Source organism: Alexandromys fortis, unplaced genomic scaffold, assembly GCF_014885135.2.
Source record: "Alexandromys fortis isolate MF-2015 unplaced genomic scaffold, M_Fortis_MF-2015_v1.1 scaffold_388, whole genome shotgun sequence".
NCBI classification, from domain to species: domain Eukaryota; kingdom Metazoa; phylum Chordata; class Mammalia; order Rodentia; family Cricetidae; genus Alexandromys; species Alexandromys fortis.
The window spans coordinates 379,684-396,870 of record NW_026068302.1 but is presented as its reverse complement, the minus strand read 5'-3'; the positions used below and the strand labels follow the sequence as shown (position 1 = coordinate 396,870).

At 35.4% G+C, this 17,187-nt stretch overlaps 1 protein-coding gene across 1 annotated transcript; it reads left to right on the top strand.

The window, feature by feature from the left end:
• Window positions 1-13,776: 13,776 nt before the first annotated feature.
• On the top strand, window positions 13,777-14,700 carry LOC126495031 (taste receptor type 2 member 114-like). The gene has a single exon (XM_050132637.1). It carries the CDS (start codon window positions 13,777-13,779, stop codon window positions 14,698-14,700), a length of 924 nt encoding a protein of 307 aa, XP_049988594.1.
• The last annotated feature ends 2,487 nt before the right edge of the window (window positions 14,701-17,187 follow it).

Here is a 17,187-nt window from a genome sequence, read left to right as displayed (position 1 = left end):
CGCCCTCCTAAACCTGAAAAACCAGAAGGCCCACCCCAGGAGAGAGATGAGGAGAAACCAAGTCGCCCTCCTAAACCTGAAAAACCAGAAGGCCCACCCCAGGAGAGAGATGAGGAGAAACCAAGTCGCCCTCCTAAACCTGAAAAACCAGAAGGCCCACCCCAGGAGGGAGATGAGGAGAAACCAAGTCGCCCTCCTAAACCTGAAAAACCAGAAGGCCCACCCCAGGAGGGAGATGAGGAGAAACCAAGTCGCCCTCCTAAACCTGAAAAACCAGAGGAGGGTGGTGACGAAGAGGCAAGTAAACCTCTAGAAATTTTCTGCATAAATAAAAGGTTCATCAGCACGACAAAATAATCAGACACTTTATCATTCTACAAAGATTTGGGATTCCCTCTGCTTGCTGTAAATAACTTTGGTTAATAGCAATCTTCTTTTGACCTAGAGATAGAGCAGAATAGAACTAGGCAGGAAAACTAAAATGAATGCTGGGAGAAAGAAGGCAGAGTCAGTGAGAAGCCATGGAGGTGCCAGAGGAGAAAGGTACTAGATACCAGCTGGAAACCTGCTGATAAGCCGTGACCTCGTGGTGATGCACAACTTAATGTGGATGGGTTAGTTTAGGATATAAGAGGTATCTAGATATATACTTAAGTGACTTGACAAGCAGTGATTTAAATAATATGGTTTCTGATTGCTTATTTTGGGGCTGAACACCAGCGAATGAATGAACAGCCTCCTGCCAACAGCACAGTTCAAAACTCTAGAGACCACCATCGTCTTCTAAAAGGCATAGATTTCTTGTACATCTAAAACTTAAAAGACCTCTATACCTTGAGTTCTATGAAAAAAAATGTGATTTAAATTCACTCTCCATCAAATGTCTTGAGGCTAACAGATTTAGATATCAAAAAAAAAAAAAAAAAAAAACCTAACAGATATCTCCCTGACCTTACTTACTTATTTATTTATTGCAGGAAAACTAGAAAACAGTTACCTTTTAATGCCCTTTCAGTGGAACAATGATGTTGTAAGTGAACCTCAACACTTCAATAAAATATTTAGCATGTAATTACTCTGTTTTTTTTTTTTTTATTCTGTGCATGGGTGAGTGAAATATGTGGAGTGTGGCCATATCTAAGGAAATTATAGACCTCTTCATACTGTTTCATTAGAAAGGGTTCTATTTTCTCCATTTAAGAATCAGTCCACTATCATTTGAGAGACCTTTTTTTTTTTCTTCTTACCTGGCATCCTGCACACAACTTTGCTGTATTTCCCATATATCTCTGATGTTAGCAGTATATTTCATATAGGACATGGTTTTCAATATTAAAATATCTAAACAGATAAAACTACATAAACATGATCTTAGTATGTCATGTGTGTTGTTTTACCAGAGTCCTATTGAAAAACTGCCTAGGAGTACTGTAGAAAGGAATCTTTGTTTCTTTTTCACAGGAAACCCTCTCAGTTCACAATTTCCATGTTAGGAACTTGCTATTTGCCCTTGTGTTCTTTTGGGCATTCAAGTGTCAACCAACTCCCATTCTTCCTCTACTTGGACAGTCCTATAAATGCAATGGTGTCTTAGGGGCCAGATGTTCATTGTCTTCATCTCCCTATAATTTTTTGTAAATTTATAAAATTCCTAGAAATTTTATAGATTTTTATAAATATCATATACCTAGTCATAATTGGCAAATGAAATTTTTAAATATTTTATGTATACCTTAAAGCAATCTTTCAACTTTAATTTTTGAGGATTTGTAAATGTTCATTCATTGAATTTTAAATTTTGTTGAATTTTAACTAGAAAGATAAATACAAAATATTTAGATGTTCAATAAGATGAGGAATCCTTAAACCTTCCAAATAGTTGAGTCTTAATACTTAGATTCTTAACTTGCTTTTTTTGATGCTCTACTCAATTTTTTTTTTAGAATTTTACCTAGATCATATCCTTCTTTTCCTCCTTTCACACAATTTTTTATGAAAACTAGAGTGATGTTCATGGAAGTAGCACAGTGGGAGATCCATAGAAATGACAATTTGATGTCATTTTGAAATTTTGACATGTAAATTCCTATTGACATAATTCTTTTGATGGCCATGAATCCAATATGGCTGTGAGCAGTATAGAAGATATGCCAAGATAGGTTAAGATTATGTGTATCTTCATAGACACATGCTAACCATATTCTACTACAATATTGACAAAGCTGCATGTCATAATGAAACCACCCATTTTCATGACTGATAGTATTCTAAATGATTTGTCAAACAGCCTTCTGTTCCAGAAGAGTCCTCTGCTTACTCATTAACAGGCTTTGTATGTCTAAACCAACATTATTACCAATCCTAATAGTTACAATATTTCCTTTTATAAGAAACAAGTATAATCTCTTTGTGGATGTTCCAAGAAACTCTGGAATCTATGAAACTAAGCTGAAAGCCATAGTTTGGAGTTGGATGCATGTAAGAGGTTAAAAAAATCATGAAAAACTCCAATAATATATGATAATTTGTGAATAAAATATCATAATTTACTAAAATGGCAAAAAATACTTTATTAGACAAACAGTTTTCAGGCAAATACCTACAATTAGATTATTCTAAGCCAAAAAAGCTGAAAGCCCTCAATACATGAAAGTAAATTTGTTTCTCATTTCATTTGTCTTAATATCTTATCATCATTATTTATCTTTTATTTAATTATACTGTGGCAATTTCACACAGGTATGCATTGATTTTGTTAATTATTGAGTCTCCTCACAATGTTCACCCAAAGTATCAAAACAGCCCAAACCATTTCTTCATGTCTACCTTCATGTCTATATCAATATCCCTAATTATATCTGTCTAACTATGAAGCCTGATGGAATATTGTTAGAAACAGTTGCTCCGTAATTAAACCAATACCTCATTTTTGGTGACATGTAGCCTAAAAATATAGCTTCAAAACTGTCTTACATCTCTGTACTAGAGTGCTCATTGACATGCTTTATCACTGAACTCACACCCCAGCACATAAATAAATACTTCATTTTACCTGCCACAAGTTACTTAAACTTCAAAGAAGCTATGTGTGTTTTTATATTATAATCCAACATGACTTTGTTGTTTTTAACAGCTCAAGTCAGCATCCACTGCTCTCTGAAGTCCATTTAAGAGTAAAAATCAGTCACCATGTTCTTGTCAGTTTCTTGTTATATGATAAAGTTCATGCCAGAAAGCAACTTAGGGCACATGTTGTTTAATGTGGCCCTTTCATAATACACAATATGATCCAATAAGGTCAGCATTCATTAGAACCAACTGTAGGAGAAGACCAGCCAATCACCTTGCTTGAAGGGTGAGGTCCCCTGAGGTTATTTTTTTACTTATAAAGATTGTGGGCATGCTTCCCAGAATTCCCTTCTGCTTTCCTGTTCTCCGCAGGAACCTCGGTTTTGTAAGTCCTTTCCTTATTAAAGCTGAATATTCTATGATAATTTCTGTCTGCCATTCATTTTTGCTGTAACAACTAACATTTCACAAGATTTATTTTTTTTATTTCATTTTGTATAAATGGGTTTCATATACATGCTTGGGATGCCCTTCAGTGATGATGGTGTAAGCTGTGTCTGGTTATTTCTCACGCTTCCATACTGGTCCAGGTAGGGAAGATAGTTTTCTATTGGGGCCTTCGGTCCCTGACAGAGAAAGTTCTGTAAAACCATACTGTTCTAGATGACATGGAGGATAAATTAAAAATAGTGCATATAAACAGCATTGTAATTGTGGGTTTGATAGACATGGGTGCAAACATGAGTGTCATTCCTCCAGAATCTTGACATCCAAATTGATCTCTTCGAAAAGCAGATGTTCAGTTACTAGGAATAGTAACCCTATCTCAAGTGAAACAGTGCACAAAATGGGTTGACTGCATAGGGACATATATGGCTCATATATGGCTCATATTGTGGTGAATTTATGGAGCTGTGATCTGCTGCAGCAATGGAATACACAGAGTTAACATTTCTGAAGTCCCATAAACTCATATTTCTGGGAAGGATATTAAAAGGTACTATACACAAAGGTCTCCAGCCATACAGGCTGGACAAGAAAACAATTCAACAAGCAAAGCTTCAGAGGTACCAACAGCCCTACCATTATAATGGTTAACTGAGAAACCAATTTGTGTTAAACAGTGGCCATTTACAGAAGACAAACTGCAGGATTTAGAACAGCTGGTACAGGAGTAACTAGATGTTCACCATATTGAAGAATTAACCAGCCCTTAGAATTCTCCTGTGTTTGTTGTTAAAATCAAATCTGTTAAATTGAGAATGGTGCCAGATCTAAGAGCTGTTGATAAGGTAATTCAACCTATGGGACCTCTAAAATCTGGAATTCCTCTGTCTTTTCTAATACCAAAAGGATGGCCTCTTATAGCTATTGATTTGAAAGATTGCTTTTTTACTATACCTTTACAAGAAAAGCATAGAGAAAAATTTGCCTTAAAATTGCCTACTCATAATAATTCTCAACCTACTAGGAGATACCAATGGATAATCCTCCGAGAGGGAATTTTTAATAGCCCCACCCTATGCCAATACTTTGTAAGCCAGCCATTGGAAATAATGTGTAAAAAATTTCCTAATTCTAAAATTTACCATTACATGGATGGCATTTTACTATCAGATTCAAACATAGATACTTTAGAATGAATGTTTGAAGAAGTAAAAAAAGTTTTGCCAAAATAGGGATTAAATTTTTTTCCTGAAAAAAATACAGAGAGAGATTCTGTCAGTTACCTAGGTTATAATATAGGTTTACAGAATATTAGAGCACAAAAGGCACAAATTAGGAGAAACTGATTATGACTTTCAAAGATTGTTAGGAGACATTTTCCGTCTAGGACCAGCTTCAGGGTTATCACCTGATCTAACAGTTCATTTAAACAAAACCTTAGATAGTGACAAAGACTTAAACATTCCCAGAGAATTAACATTTGAAGCAGAAAAGGAATTGTTTGTTGTTGAAAAAAATTACAGAAAACACATGTGGATAGGGTGAATCAAAATCTTATTTTCATTCTAGTCATATTCCCTTCCAGAATTTCCCCTACAGGGATTATATTTCAAAAGGAATATATAGTCTTAGAATGGATATTTTTACCACATAAAACAAGTAAAAAATTAAAATTTTATGTGAAAAAAGTCTCTGAATTAATTATAAAAGGAAACTTGAGACTTTGTCAACGAGCAGATATAAACCCAGCTTAAATTATAATACCTTTTAATTCTGATGAAATTTATCAATTATGTGGAAGACAATAAACCTTGGAAAAGAGATTTCCTATTTTTATAGGAGAGATTGATAGCAATTATCCCAAAAGTGATATAATTAACCTTATAAAGATAACTACTTGGATCCTTCCCTGCATCTAGGGGACACACCAACAATTGGAGAATGTACATTCTATAGTGACGCAAATAAATCAGGAAAGGCTGGTTACAAATCAGAAGATTTAAGTAAAGTGGAACAAAGCCCTTATAATTCTGTCTAAAAGGCAAAATTATATGCAATTCTAAAGATGCTTAGAACCTCTTAATTTAATTACTGATTCACAATATGCAGAAAGAGTTGTCTTGCATATTGAAACTGCTGAATTTATACCAGATTACACAGAATTGACTTCATTATCCATACAGGTTCAAAATATATTCAAGAATAGGTTTTGTCCCATATACATAACATACCTTTGATCCCATATAGGTCTCCAGGTCCTCTAACACAAAGCAATGCAGAAATTGATTGATTACTGATGGGAAGTACATTAAACGCCTCAGATTTTGATTTAAAAAAAATATGTCAATAACAAAGGTTTAAAGAAAGAGTTTTCTATTACATGCTAACAAGTTAAAGTGATTTTAAAGAGATGTCCTTTTTGCTCTTGCTATAGCCAAACACCATTGCCAGCAGGGAGTAACCCTAAGGGTACTCAACGGAATGACATCTGGCAGATGGATGTGTTCCACTTTGCAGAATTTGGAAAATTGAAATATGTACATCTGACCTATCCAGCAGGCCAGGTTATTTTATGGGTCTCGAGGAGGCATCACCTAGGAACAATGGGGGGGGTAGGGGAAAGGGAACCAAGTGCGTTAAAGAAAAAGTCAGTCTGAGATGCGTCAAGGCTACGTTTATTGCAGGCAAGGTTTTTATTTTTATAAGGTGGTTTTGGCAGGGTGGGGTAGGGGTAAGAAAGGGTGGAAAGCTACTGTGCCCTAGGTCAAAGAGGAAGTGGCTGTTCGTCTATTTTTCACCACCTGCAGTACATCTCTCAGGTATACCACAAGATATTCCACAGATAATAATAAGAACAAAAAACAAGTCGTTCTTGACACCTGCAGCTCAGCTAGACCACAGCTCAGCTAGTTGTGCAGCGAGCAAACTGTTCTTATAAGAAGTGTGTGGAGGATGGGCCAGCTTTCTTGGCCTGGGGTCTCTTGGTCCCCAACATACATCAAACCATTGACACTTATTTATGTTTTCAGTGGGCAAGCACTTTAAGCCCAGAAAAGGCTGATTCAGTAATCACACATTTATTAGAAGTTATGGCCATCACGGTTATACCTGCATAAATAAAGACAGATAATGATCCAGCATATATTTCTAGGTAAATGAAACAGTTTTTTGCTTATTATACTATTAAACATATTACATGTATACCACACAATCCTACAGGTCAGGCATTTATAGAAAGATAAAATCGACCTATAAATAAATGTTAAACAAATAGAAAGGGATGTAAATACCCTCAGAAATAGACCACATAATGCCCATTAGCTCTAATTTCTTATTGGCTAACTCCTAAATCTTAATTTAACACATTTCTATTAATCTGTGTCTTACCAAGTGCCAGTGGCTTACCGGCAAGATTCTAATCGGTGTCTGTCTCAGGTGGGAGGATCCATGACTTCTCTCACTCTGCCCTTTTTCCCAGCATTCAGTTCTGTGTTTTCCGCCTACCTAAGTTCTGCCCTATTAGTCCCAAAGCAGTTTCCTTATTAATTAATCAATGAAAGCAACACATGAAAAGAAGAACCTCCTACACCATTTTCACCTTTTCTGTTAAAACCAAAAGGAAGGGTTTAACTTTAACATACTAAAATTACATATAATAAAAACAGTTATCAAGCAAGAATTACAGTTGTAATATTTATATCTACTTTACCTTTTATCATAACTAAAGAAAACTATAACTATAAATTCTTTAATGCCATCAAAGACTCCAGAAGGATATAATATTACCTAAGTAAACAAGAATTGCATTGTAAGCAACTTCCAAAACTCTAGAATTGACAGAGACATTTCACTGCCTGGACAGTCACCCAAAGATCTTCTGTACCATTGGGGCATCCATCTTCAGCCTACAGGCCCACAGTATCCAGCAGATTATTTCATGAAGCAAGAAATTACGAAGACTGTTTAGTCATTTTCTTCTGTATCCTGCAGAATGTCTCACTATCTCTTTTATGAAGCAGCAACCCTGCAGAATCATCTTGCCTTTAGGCAAGTTTAACAGTCATCTCTCTGCAGGTTCTTCATATTCAGTTTATGCCACAGTCCAAGCAAGAGCAGTTTCTTGTCCAAATGTCTAACCAATTCTATAACGAGCCTCTTCGATGCCCATCTATCTCAGGTAGTAGCTCGGTGCTGCCAGGAGCAGACATGTCACATTGTCATGAAAAGCACTAAGTTATTAAAAAATTTTAAATGCCGTATTCTGTAGTCTTTGAAAGATATGAAGAATACCTTTCCATCTGAAATATATGTATGCACATCTATAAAATCTAACTAACATGACTTCAAGCTTGACTATTATAGATGATTATCTATTAACCTATATTTCTTAATTATATATTACATTTTTAAAATTAACTACACAATCACAATACCTTAATCATGATCAGAAATACATATACATATAACAAAATTGAACTTAAAATCCATACCAATGCAAATTATTCATATCTATATCATATCTCCCTTTAAATGTAAAAGAACTCTCTTTTTAAATTTTGCAGGGCAGGGAACCTGGACTGCTCATCATTCTCGAGAGGGAGGGGGAATGGAGGGGGGGGGGGGGGGGGGGGGGGGGGGGGGGGGGGGGGGAAATGGGAAACGGGGAGGAGGCAGTAATTTTTAAAAAAATAAATAAATAAATAAATAAATTTTGTATTATTTATTCTTTTTTCTCCTAAATTTTGTTTTGTTTGGGTGAGGGATGAAGGGATGGAGAGTAGATGTGAAGGGACAGGGAAATGAATGGGATCAAGATACATGATGTAAAAGACATAGAATAAGTAAAAAGAAAAGTGAACAAAGAATATTCAATACATCTTTTCCAAAAGATGAGGAAGAATTAGATTGCTATGGAGTAAAAGAAAATCCTCTAACATAAGACCAATGTGCCCAAATCATATAAAACATGTTTACAAGGTAGTATAAACATACTCTATAATAGATAACATTAAGACTATATGAGAGCAGCTTAATCAAGAAATTAATTATGGTGTGAAATGGTGTGAAATTATGGTGTCAATGAAAAAATTCCTAGACATATTAAAGTCTAAATAGAATCCAATGGAACATACTGGGAAAGACTGAAATTTTAAAGAAAGTCTTATAGACTTGAAACACAATCATTCATTCTAGGAAACTGTATTCACATTGTTCCACACTGGAAATCCCACAATGCTTTCCTTGGCTACTTTCACTGTATTTAATGACACTGTTCTTAATGACATTAATAAGAACAAAGGATTTTTACACAATCTAATCTCCATGGCATCTTGGATTAAGCCTGTGTCCTTTGACCCTGGGATAATCTCATGGTATGAGAAGGCATGGAATGAACCTTGAGTTGTTCCTTTGTTCTTGTGGTGCCCAAACCCATCACTAAATTAATCATAAATTTCTTATCATAAAAATGTATCTAAATATTATATGTATAGGGATATATACATCATACTAGATGAAGGCTTTGCTATGGCAGCAAAATTATTGGATATCTTTATTTGGAGTTAAATTAACTGAGCCAAATGCAATCTGATTAGAGTATTTAGAAATATTATTGGTACACAGGCCCCATGGGTACAGACATTTCTACCCTGCAACACAAACTAAACAAAATTATGTGCAATTTCACAGTCAGTACAACTAGGCAGAAATTAAAATAGTGCAAGTATTTAACTTTTTTATCTACCTGAATTTCTTAGAGTGTATTTTCAACAATACACCTTTAAAGTCACAAATTGTTTCTTTTAGAAATGACACTATAAAGCTCCTCCACACACCATCCTGCTGCATTGAAATCCCAAGAGAAATAAGATATGACATCCTAGTGCGAAGAACACAAAATGTGCAGTACGCCCAGTTAGAGCTCAAAGGCAGCATCCTTTTGCTCATCCTAACTGAGGAAGCAGCCTTACTTTCTACAGCATAGACTTGATAGAAGGTCCATAATCTCTTCCATAATTTTGTCATGTTCACCGCAATCTTGATGACCCTGGGCTCAACTTAGAACACAGATGACAGGATGAGAACATGGATGTGGGATCTGTGAAGAGGATAACGGAAGGCAACAATGAGAGAAAAGACTTTTCCAATGAGTTCATACCACAGGAGTAAAAACCTGGTGCAAATTAATCACCCAGGAAACCACAAGAATGACCCCAACTAAGACTTCTAGTAATAAGAGATATGTAGCCTGAACTGGTCATCTCCCATGACCAGTCTGGTGCCTATCCCAATTGTCATCAGCGAGTATTCATCCAGCAACTGAAGGAAACAGATGCAGATCCACAGTCAAACATTAGTCAGAGTTCAAGAATCCTGCAGAAGAAAGGAAGAAAGGATTATTGTAACCAGAGGTGTCAATGACAATACAAAAAAAAAAAAAAAAACTCACAGAATCAGCTAAATTGTGTTCATAAAGGTTCATAGAGACTGAACTGTCAACCAAGGAGCCAACATGGGACTGACCTAGGTACTCTGCATATATGTTACAGTTGTATAGCTTGGTTGTCTTGTAGGAATCCTGATAGTAGAAACAAAGGCTTTTACAGGATTTTGGGACCCTACTTTCCATACTGGGTCACTTTAACCAGCCTTAATACATAGGGAGGTGCTTAGTCTTATTAAAACTTAATAAGTCATGTTTTGTTGATATTCATGGGAGACCTGCCTTTTTTCTAAACAGAAACAGAGAAGTTGACCTGCCCTTTCCTAAACAGAAATGGAGGAGGGTATCAGAACTGTGAGGAGAAAAGGGAGGGAAACCTAGGTCTGGGATATAAAATAAACAAATTTATTTTTAATGATTAAGTTATTTTATATAAATTTCTATACATGTAGAACTCTAGTGCAATTATAAAACACAGCCTAGGATGTGTTTTTGCCCACCACCAACCAACTTTAGTGGAGATTAATATGTCTATCTTCTCTGTTACAAAATCACCCAAAAGATGAGCAAGCATTCAAGACACAAAACCAAAGACTTCTACATTAAATGACTTGACAACAGAGAACTGGAGTTGCTAATCAGTTTACTTTAATTACATTTTTGTTTATTTGGAGAAGGGGTGTACAACACAATGCGTATGAAGGTGAGAGTCAATTCTCTCATCCACCATATGTGTTACAGAATTTGAACTCAGTCTGTCAGGTTCATTGGCAATTTACCCACTAAGATATCAGCCCACTAAACTTATTTATTTTCTAAATTTATGATATTCTGGATTGTCTGGGTGGAAACATAAATACTAGAGCCTAAATACTGCAGAACAGGTGTCAGATCCCTGTGTAGGACATGTAAGACTCACCTGGTCACTGCTAGCTTTGAAATGAAAGAGGTTACTGACATGCAGATAAGAAAATAATTGTTCCCTCAGGTCCCAGGAAGGAACTCGTCTCTGACACATAGATTTAACCTAGCAGAATCCTATTCAGATTTCTGTGCTATAAATCCACATAAATAATAACAAAACATTTTGCTTTTAGATACTAAGATCTCGTTGATTTGTAGGCTCCATATTCTTCTGTGACCCTGATGTTTTATAGATCCTGTTTATAAAGTGTGAGAGACAAAATTGTCTAAAAACTACAACTAAACAATCCTTTACCACAAAAACAAATTACTCTCAAATCACAATTCCCATGAACGTGTATTTATTAAGCCTGCACATAGTAAGAGCAAAGCTCATGAGTGCCTGACACATCAATCCTCATCCAGGACCACTTCTAGCTTGCTCTCTCATTTTTGTCAGGAACATCTCTGTAGGCCCATATTTCTTTATGGTATGGCTATCAAGCCATAGTTACCCACCTGAAGTGGTCACATAACCTTCCAGACAGGCTGTCTCTACCTATTAAAAGGTCAGGATGTTGTTTTGCTCCTTTCTTTGTAATCTGGAGGGTGCCTGATAGAGGTGCTGGTTGAAGCCTACGTGCCAGCTAGCATACACAGCAGACAGGTAGTTGAGGACCTGACTAAAAGCCATTCACTTGGTTACTTAGGAGACAGAATGCTAATGCAGTTCCCCCTCAGTTTATGTTTTGATATAAAAGTGGTTTGGAGAATAAAGCAGGAGGAATTCTTCAGGATGTAAACTCAAGGCTTCTTGAAAGACCATTGAGAATCTCCCTTCCGATAAAGCCATGTGAGTTGTCTTTATTCCCGGACCTCCATGCCTGTCAAGAGAGATAGTTTATGTTGGGGTCTGGTTAAGAAAACTAATTTATGGTCTGGGATAACACGGAACCCCAACAACATCAGGCTTCTATTGTTTTCTGCAATACAATATTCAGATTATTGCTAGGCTTGTTTCAAAGTTGGAGACTTCTCATTAAATGAAGGAGAATGCAATGATTGCCACAGCAAATAGAACCTTTACTGTGTTATCTATATTAAAGATAAAATAAATAAAACAGGAGTTATCAATAGAACCTCAAAAGATCAGGACTAAAATGAACACAGTTCAGTCAGATATTCCAAATCTGTTGCTATTTAGAAGAACATATTTCCATCTATAACACCTCTGGCATTGCCTGCTGTGAGAACTCCCTCAGCCAATAGCCTTTAAGATACCAGCCCACATAGGTGTGGTCTCTTATATTATAAATGCAGCCATAGACCTTACATGCTCTCTCTCTGGTTTCTGTTCCCCATTCATGCAGAGGACTGTGATCTGTTAGCCTACCCCTGAATAAAGAACCCTTTATTATACTCATTCTGAGTTAGTGTGGGACTACCTTTTAGTGTCCATTTACTTCTGGCACCCATGTGGATAATAACTCCAAGCAAACTGGGACTGGTCCAAAAGGCCCAAAAGATCTGTAGCCCAAAAGGTCCCCCAACCCTGCTCACCAGGTTTGATTTCACCTACTAAGTGGTTTTTTTTGTCAAAACCCCATCACAGTGGAGCTACTCTGTGGCAACTTGGCAATTTCCTGGGCTTCCCCTATACGTTCCCTGCCATGTGATGATTTTCACAGCTTCCAGTTTGTGTTCCTTGATATTCTGGCCACCAAAAAGCTGTCTAAATGTAAGGAATTAATTTCATTGCTCTTAACTCGTTAAACAATGCATATTTGTCAGTATTTAAGCAGGTGCCAATGTGGAACCGAGTGGGACTGTTCATGCCACTACTGATCTCTTCTGGTTGCATCTCTCCACTGCCAGTTGCATCTCTCTTCCATGCAACTGCAACGATGCATGGCACCTGTTGGCCAATAAAGATTATTACACTTAGGACAATTTACTGAAATCTCCTAGTGGAGGTAAGTATAAGTAAATTAATAAATTTGAAAATTATATGGTTTTAGACAATATCATCATCTATGAATATAATAAACTTTTTGCTTACACTATAGATGGTGTTCTGCAAGGCTTATGTGGTTTTTCTGATACATCCATTTATCTGATATTGGGAACTAGCTTTGCTTTTCATATTGTATCCTTAAGAAAATGGTTTGATAATGGAGTCAAGAATGAAATACCTTTAGAAATGACAGTCTTTACAGTCTAATAATGAGCAGCTAGCTGACAAAATTAATACCTTTGAAAATCAAAAGTTAGCTGAAAAAATTAATACCATTGAAAAGGATAACATTAATTTGACACACAAAATTCAATCCATGTCTAAGGGTACTGAGAAATTATCTAAAAGAATTCATACTGTTGAATTTGACAATCAAAATCTATTAAAAAGTTATGATAGATTTTTGGGGTTGAGTGATGTCCCTGTCGCAGTGACAAAAGATCTTGGGACTATGAGCCTGTACCACCATGCCCAGCTCATGACGATCTGATATTGAGAAAGAAACGCAAAATATGATTTTGTTGTTTTGAATCCTCTCACCAGGTCTGACACTCCCTCTATTCCGCAATTCAATCTATTTAATGCAAAATGGACTCAGGAGGGTAAGTAAAACTCATGAAACAGAATCTTTCATTTGCTTATTAACAAATTACAAGGAGGCATTTTAGAACACACACATTCATGTAGACAGGCTAGGCTTTATAGAAGCAAGCAGAAGGATCTCTGGGGAGAAAATTGTGACTTTATCACAATATATTCTTGAGACAATTTGAAATCTTTATTTATGGAAAAAATGTAAAATGGCATAAATCCTCCATCAAGCAGTCAATTTATGAAACATTCGGCAGCAGGTAATCTGCAATAGTGCAAGCAGTAGTTATAATCTTAGGAATTGGCAGAGATGCTGAGTACAGCAGAAGGCATCCTCCTTTTTATTTCAACTAGTGAGTCAGTACTGGGAATTTTAGGGGATGTATTTATTGGAGTTGTTAGCTGCAATTACTATGTCAAGAACAAGAAATTGTCTACAGTTGGATTTATTATCTCTGGCTTAGCAATTTCCAGGCTCTGTCTTTCATGGCTATTAATTATAGATGCATATACAAAGTTATTCTCCGAACAGTTGCTTTCTCCTGTCAATACAAATGAATACATGAATTATCTGTGGGTCATTATCAACAACCTGAGTGTCTTGTTTGCTACCAGCCTCAGTGTCTTCTATTTTCTAAAGATAGCAAAATTTTCCCACTATATGTTCCTCTGGTTGAAGAGGAGAATTAATTTGGTCTTTATCTTCCTGATAGGATGTTTGCTTGTGACATGGTTACTTTCTTTTCCACTACTTGAAAAGTTGATTCAAGATAACAAAAGAAATACATCCCAGCAGGTCCCCATTAAGAAAAGTGAGTTCATTATTGTCTGTGTTTTTCTGAATATGGGAGTCATTTTCTATTTTGTGGTGGCTTTAACTGCATGCTTCCTATTGATTATTTCACTTTGGAGACACAGAAGTCGGATGCAATCCCATGTTTCGATATTCAGAGACCTCAACAGAGAAGCTCATGTGAAAGCCATGCAAGTTTTAATTTCTTTTATCATCCTTTATATATTGTATTTCATAGGTATGGCCATAGTTACATTGTGTTTGTTTATCCAAGAAGGCAAAATGCTATTTATGTTTGGTTTGATAATCGCATTCTTGTATCCCTGCTGTCACTCCTTAATCCTAATTCTAACAAACAGTCAGCTGAAACAATCCTCTTTGCAGGTAGTGCAAAGATTAAACTGCTTTGAGATAGGAACAGATCTCAGAGCCACATGGTAGTCTGAAAAAAAATTAATTGTCCAGGATAATCTGGTGAAGAAATCCTTAAAGACAATTTTCATTTGCACTATGTTTTGTGAGATGTTTAACAGTATTATTGAATGTTATTGGAGTCTTCTGAGATGTTCTGATGGTCACTCAAGAAAACATTTTAATTTTGTGTGCAAAGTCATCTGCTCATTAATTGCTAGAGTCTACAACTACTTCACCCACACACCAGAGCAAAAGTACTGATCATCATAGACTACTCCATGTCATAAAGGAACAAATACAAAAACAAGAAACAAAACAGAAGGCTTTGAGGTAAGCGTAACAGGGTAAAGCCAGGTTGGGCACCCTCTCCACTGTTCTTCTTACTGAGTGTTTGATGCAATAGCAATGGTCAGATCCAGCTTACAATTACAACAGCAGATCTGGCTCTTTGAAATTTAACTAGAGAAAGAGAGCAGAAGAAAAGCTCTGTCCTATGTGTAGAAGATAGGACCAAAGTACTGATGAAAGAAGTTTTTGAACTCTATGAATACAGTGACTTGAAGTGGTTGTAGGTCATCTAGAACTAAAGAAGATTCTGCTGAAAAGCATTGCCACAAGACCTAACACAGTGTCTGACCAAAGCACAAAAGAATAAACAAAGAGAAGAATCTGTATGAGGTATGCAATGATCTGCCTTGGGGTTTCAAATGCATACACACACAAAGAAATTCTCCTACACACATACATTCATATGCTCATGCACATGCAGAGACCACACACACACACACATACACTCATGAACACATATTCATTTATAGAAATGTACATTCACAAATACATTTGACTTATTGATTCTGAAGTTGAATTATTTTACGTTCAGTGTGATAGATAAGTGTCTTATTTTGAAAATTTATAGGATTTCATCATTCTTGTATTTATGGTCTAGTGCCTAGATCTTTACATACATAAAGCTTTAGCTCGTCTTATGTTAATTTTTCAAATTAATATTTTTTGTATTTTTGAATAGTATGTTTGGAAAGTACAGAGAGAAAATATGGCATACTAAGAAAAATGTAGGCTAAAGGAATCTCATAACTACCAACCAGCACTGTAAAGGGTATTTGCAGAAATATGTAGGAAAGAAGAGAAAAATAATTACATCCAATGGGTGACTGATAGGTCATTCTGTGGTTAAACAACAAGATATAAGCAAAAAAACACCATGAAATAAGCAAAATGGAAGAAATCATGACATGTCTTTCAGTAATAACTTTGAATATTAATAGTATCAACTCTCCAATCAAAAGACACAGATTAGCAGTTACATTAAAAAACAAGATTTTTTATTTTGCTGCCTCCCAAAAACATATCTAAACACCAAAACTAAAAAATTAAATTTGTATAAAATAATGGGAAAATTATTCTAAGGAAAGGAAACCAAGAAATAAGCAGGAATTACTATCACAATCTGATAAAATAGACTTCAAATCAAAACTATTCAAAAGAGATAAAGAAGGTTAGTTCGTACTGATCAATGGAACCATCTATCAAGAAGATATTTCAATTCTAAATATATATGCAACAAATTCAGGCACACTTAATTTTATAAAACAACTCTTACAAGACATAAGGCATTGTATTAGTCCCAATTCATTATTGGTAAGTAACTACAGTATGGCCTTGTCACTTAGTACACAAGCCATCCAAAAAAATAAATGGACATTCTTTCTAAACAATAGGAAGAGCACATTCTTCTCTGCAGCTCATAGATCTTTCATTTAAATACACCATATATTGGGAGAAAAAGTAAATCTCAAACAATAATGAAAAATTAAATTTTTCCTGGTATTTTATCTGTCACAACAGAACAAAGCTTGAGATCAACAGCAATAGAAAGCACAAAATTATACATAGCTGTGGAGATTAAACAACCCATTATTAAATGATTGATGTATCACAGAAGAAATTTTAAAATGGTAATTAAAAATGCCTAGAACTGAATGAAAATAAAAACACAACATAAGAAAATCTGTAAGCTACATTGAAGGAAATCCTAAGAGGACAGTATTTAAAAAAATCAGAGAGAATCCAAATAAATAAGCTCAGGATGCATATTAAGACCAGAGAAAAACAAAAACAAGAAACACCTAAGAACAGTAGTCATGGAAAATAATAAAGATTAGATAAAAATTTATATAAAAATAAATAGAAATAATCATTACAAAGAAACAATGAAGTTATAATACTTTTTTAAAATATTAACAAAATTGATAGGCATTTACACAAATAAACTAAATAGAGATAGAGAAAACTCTAGTTAATCAAACCAGAAGTGAAACAAGGATATGATAACAGACACCAGTGAAACCCAGAGGACTATAAAAATATACTCCAAAAAATACACTTCACAAAATTGTAAATCTCAAAAGATATGGATAAAATTTTTAATGTCTATGAACTATCAAAGTTAAAGCAAGAAGAAATGAAAATTTAAATAAGTTCGTCTTTAGCAGT

Coding starts and splice junctions, on each gene's coding strand:
- LOC126495031 (XM_050132637.1), top strand. CDS start 13,777: ATGCTGAGTACAGCAGAAGGCATCCTCCTTTTTATTTCAACTAGTGAG.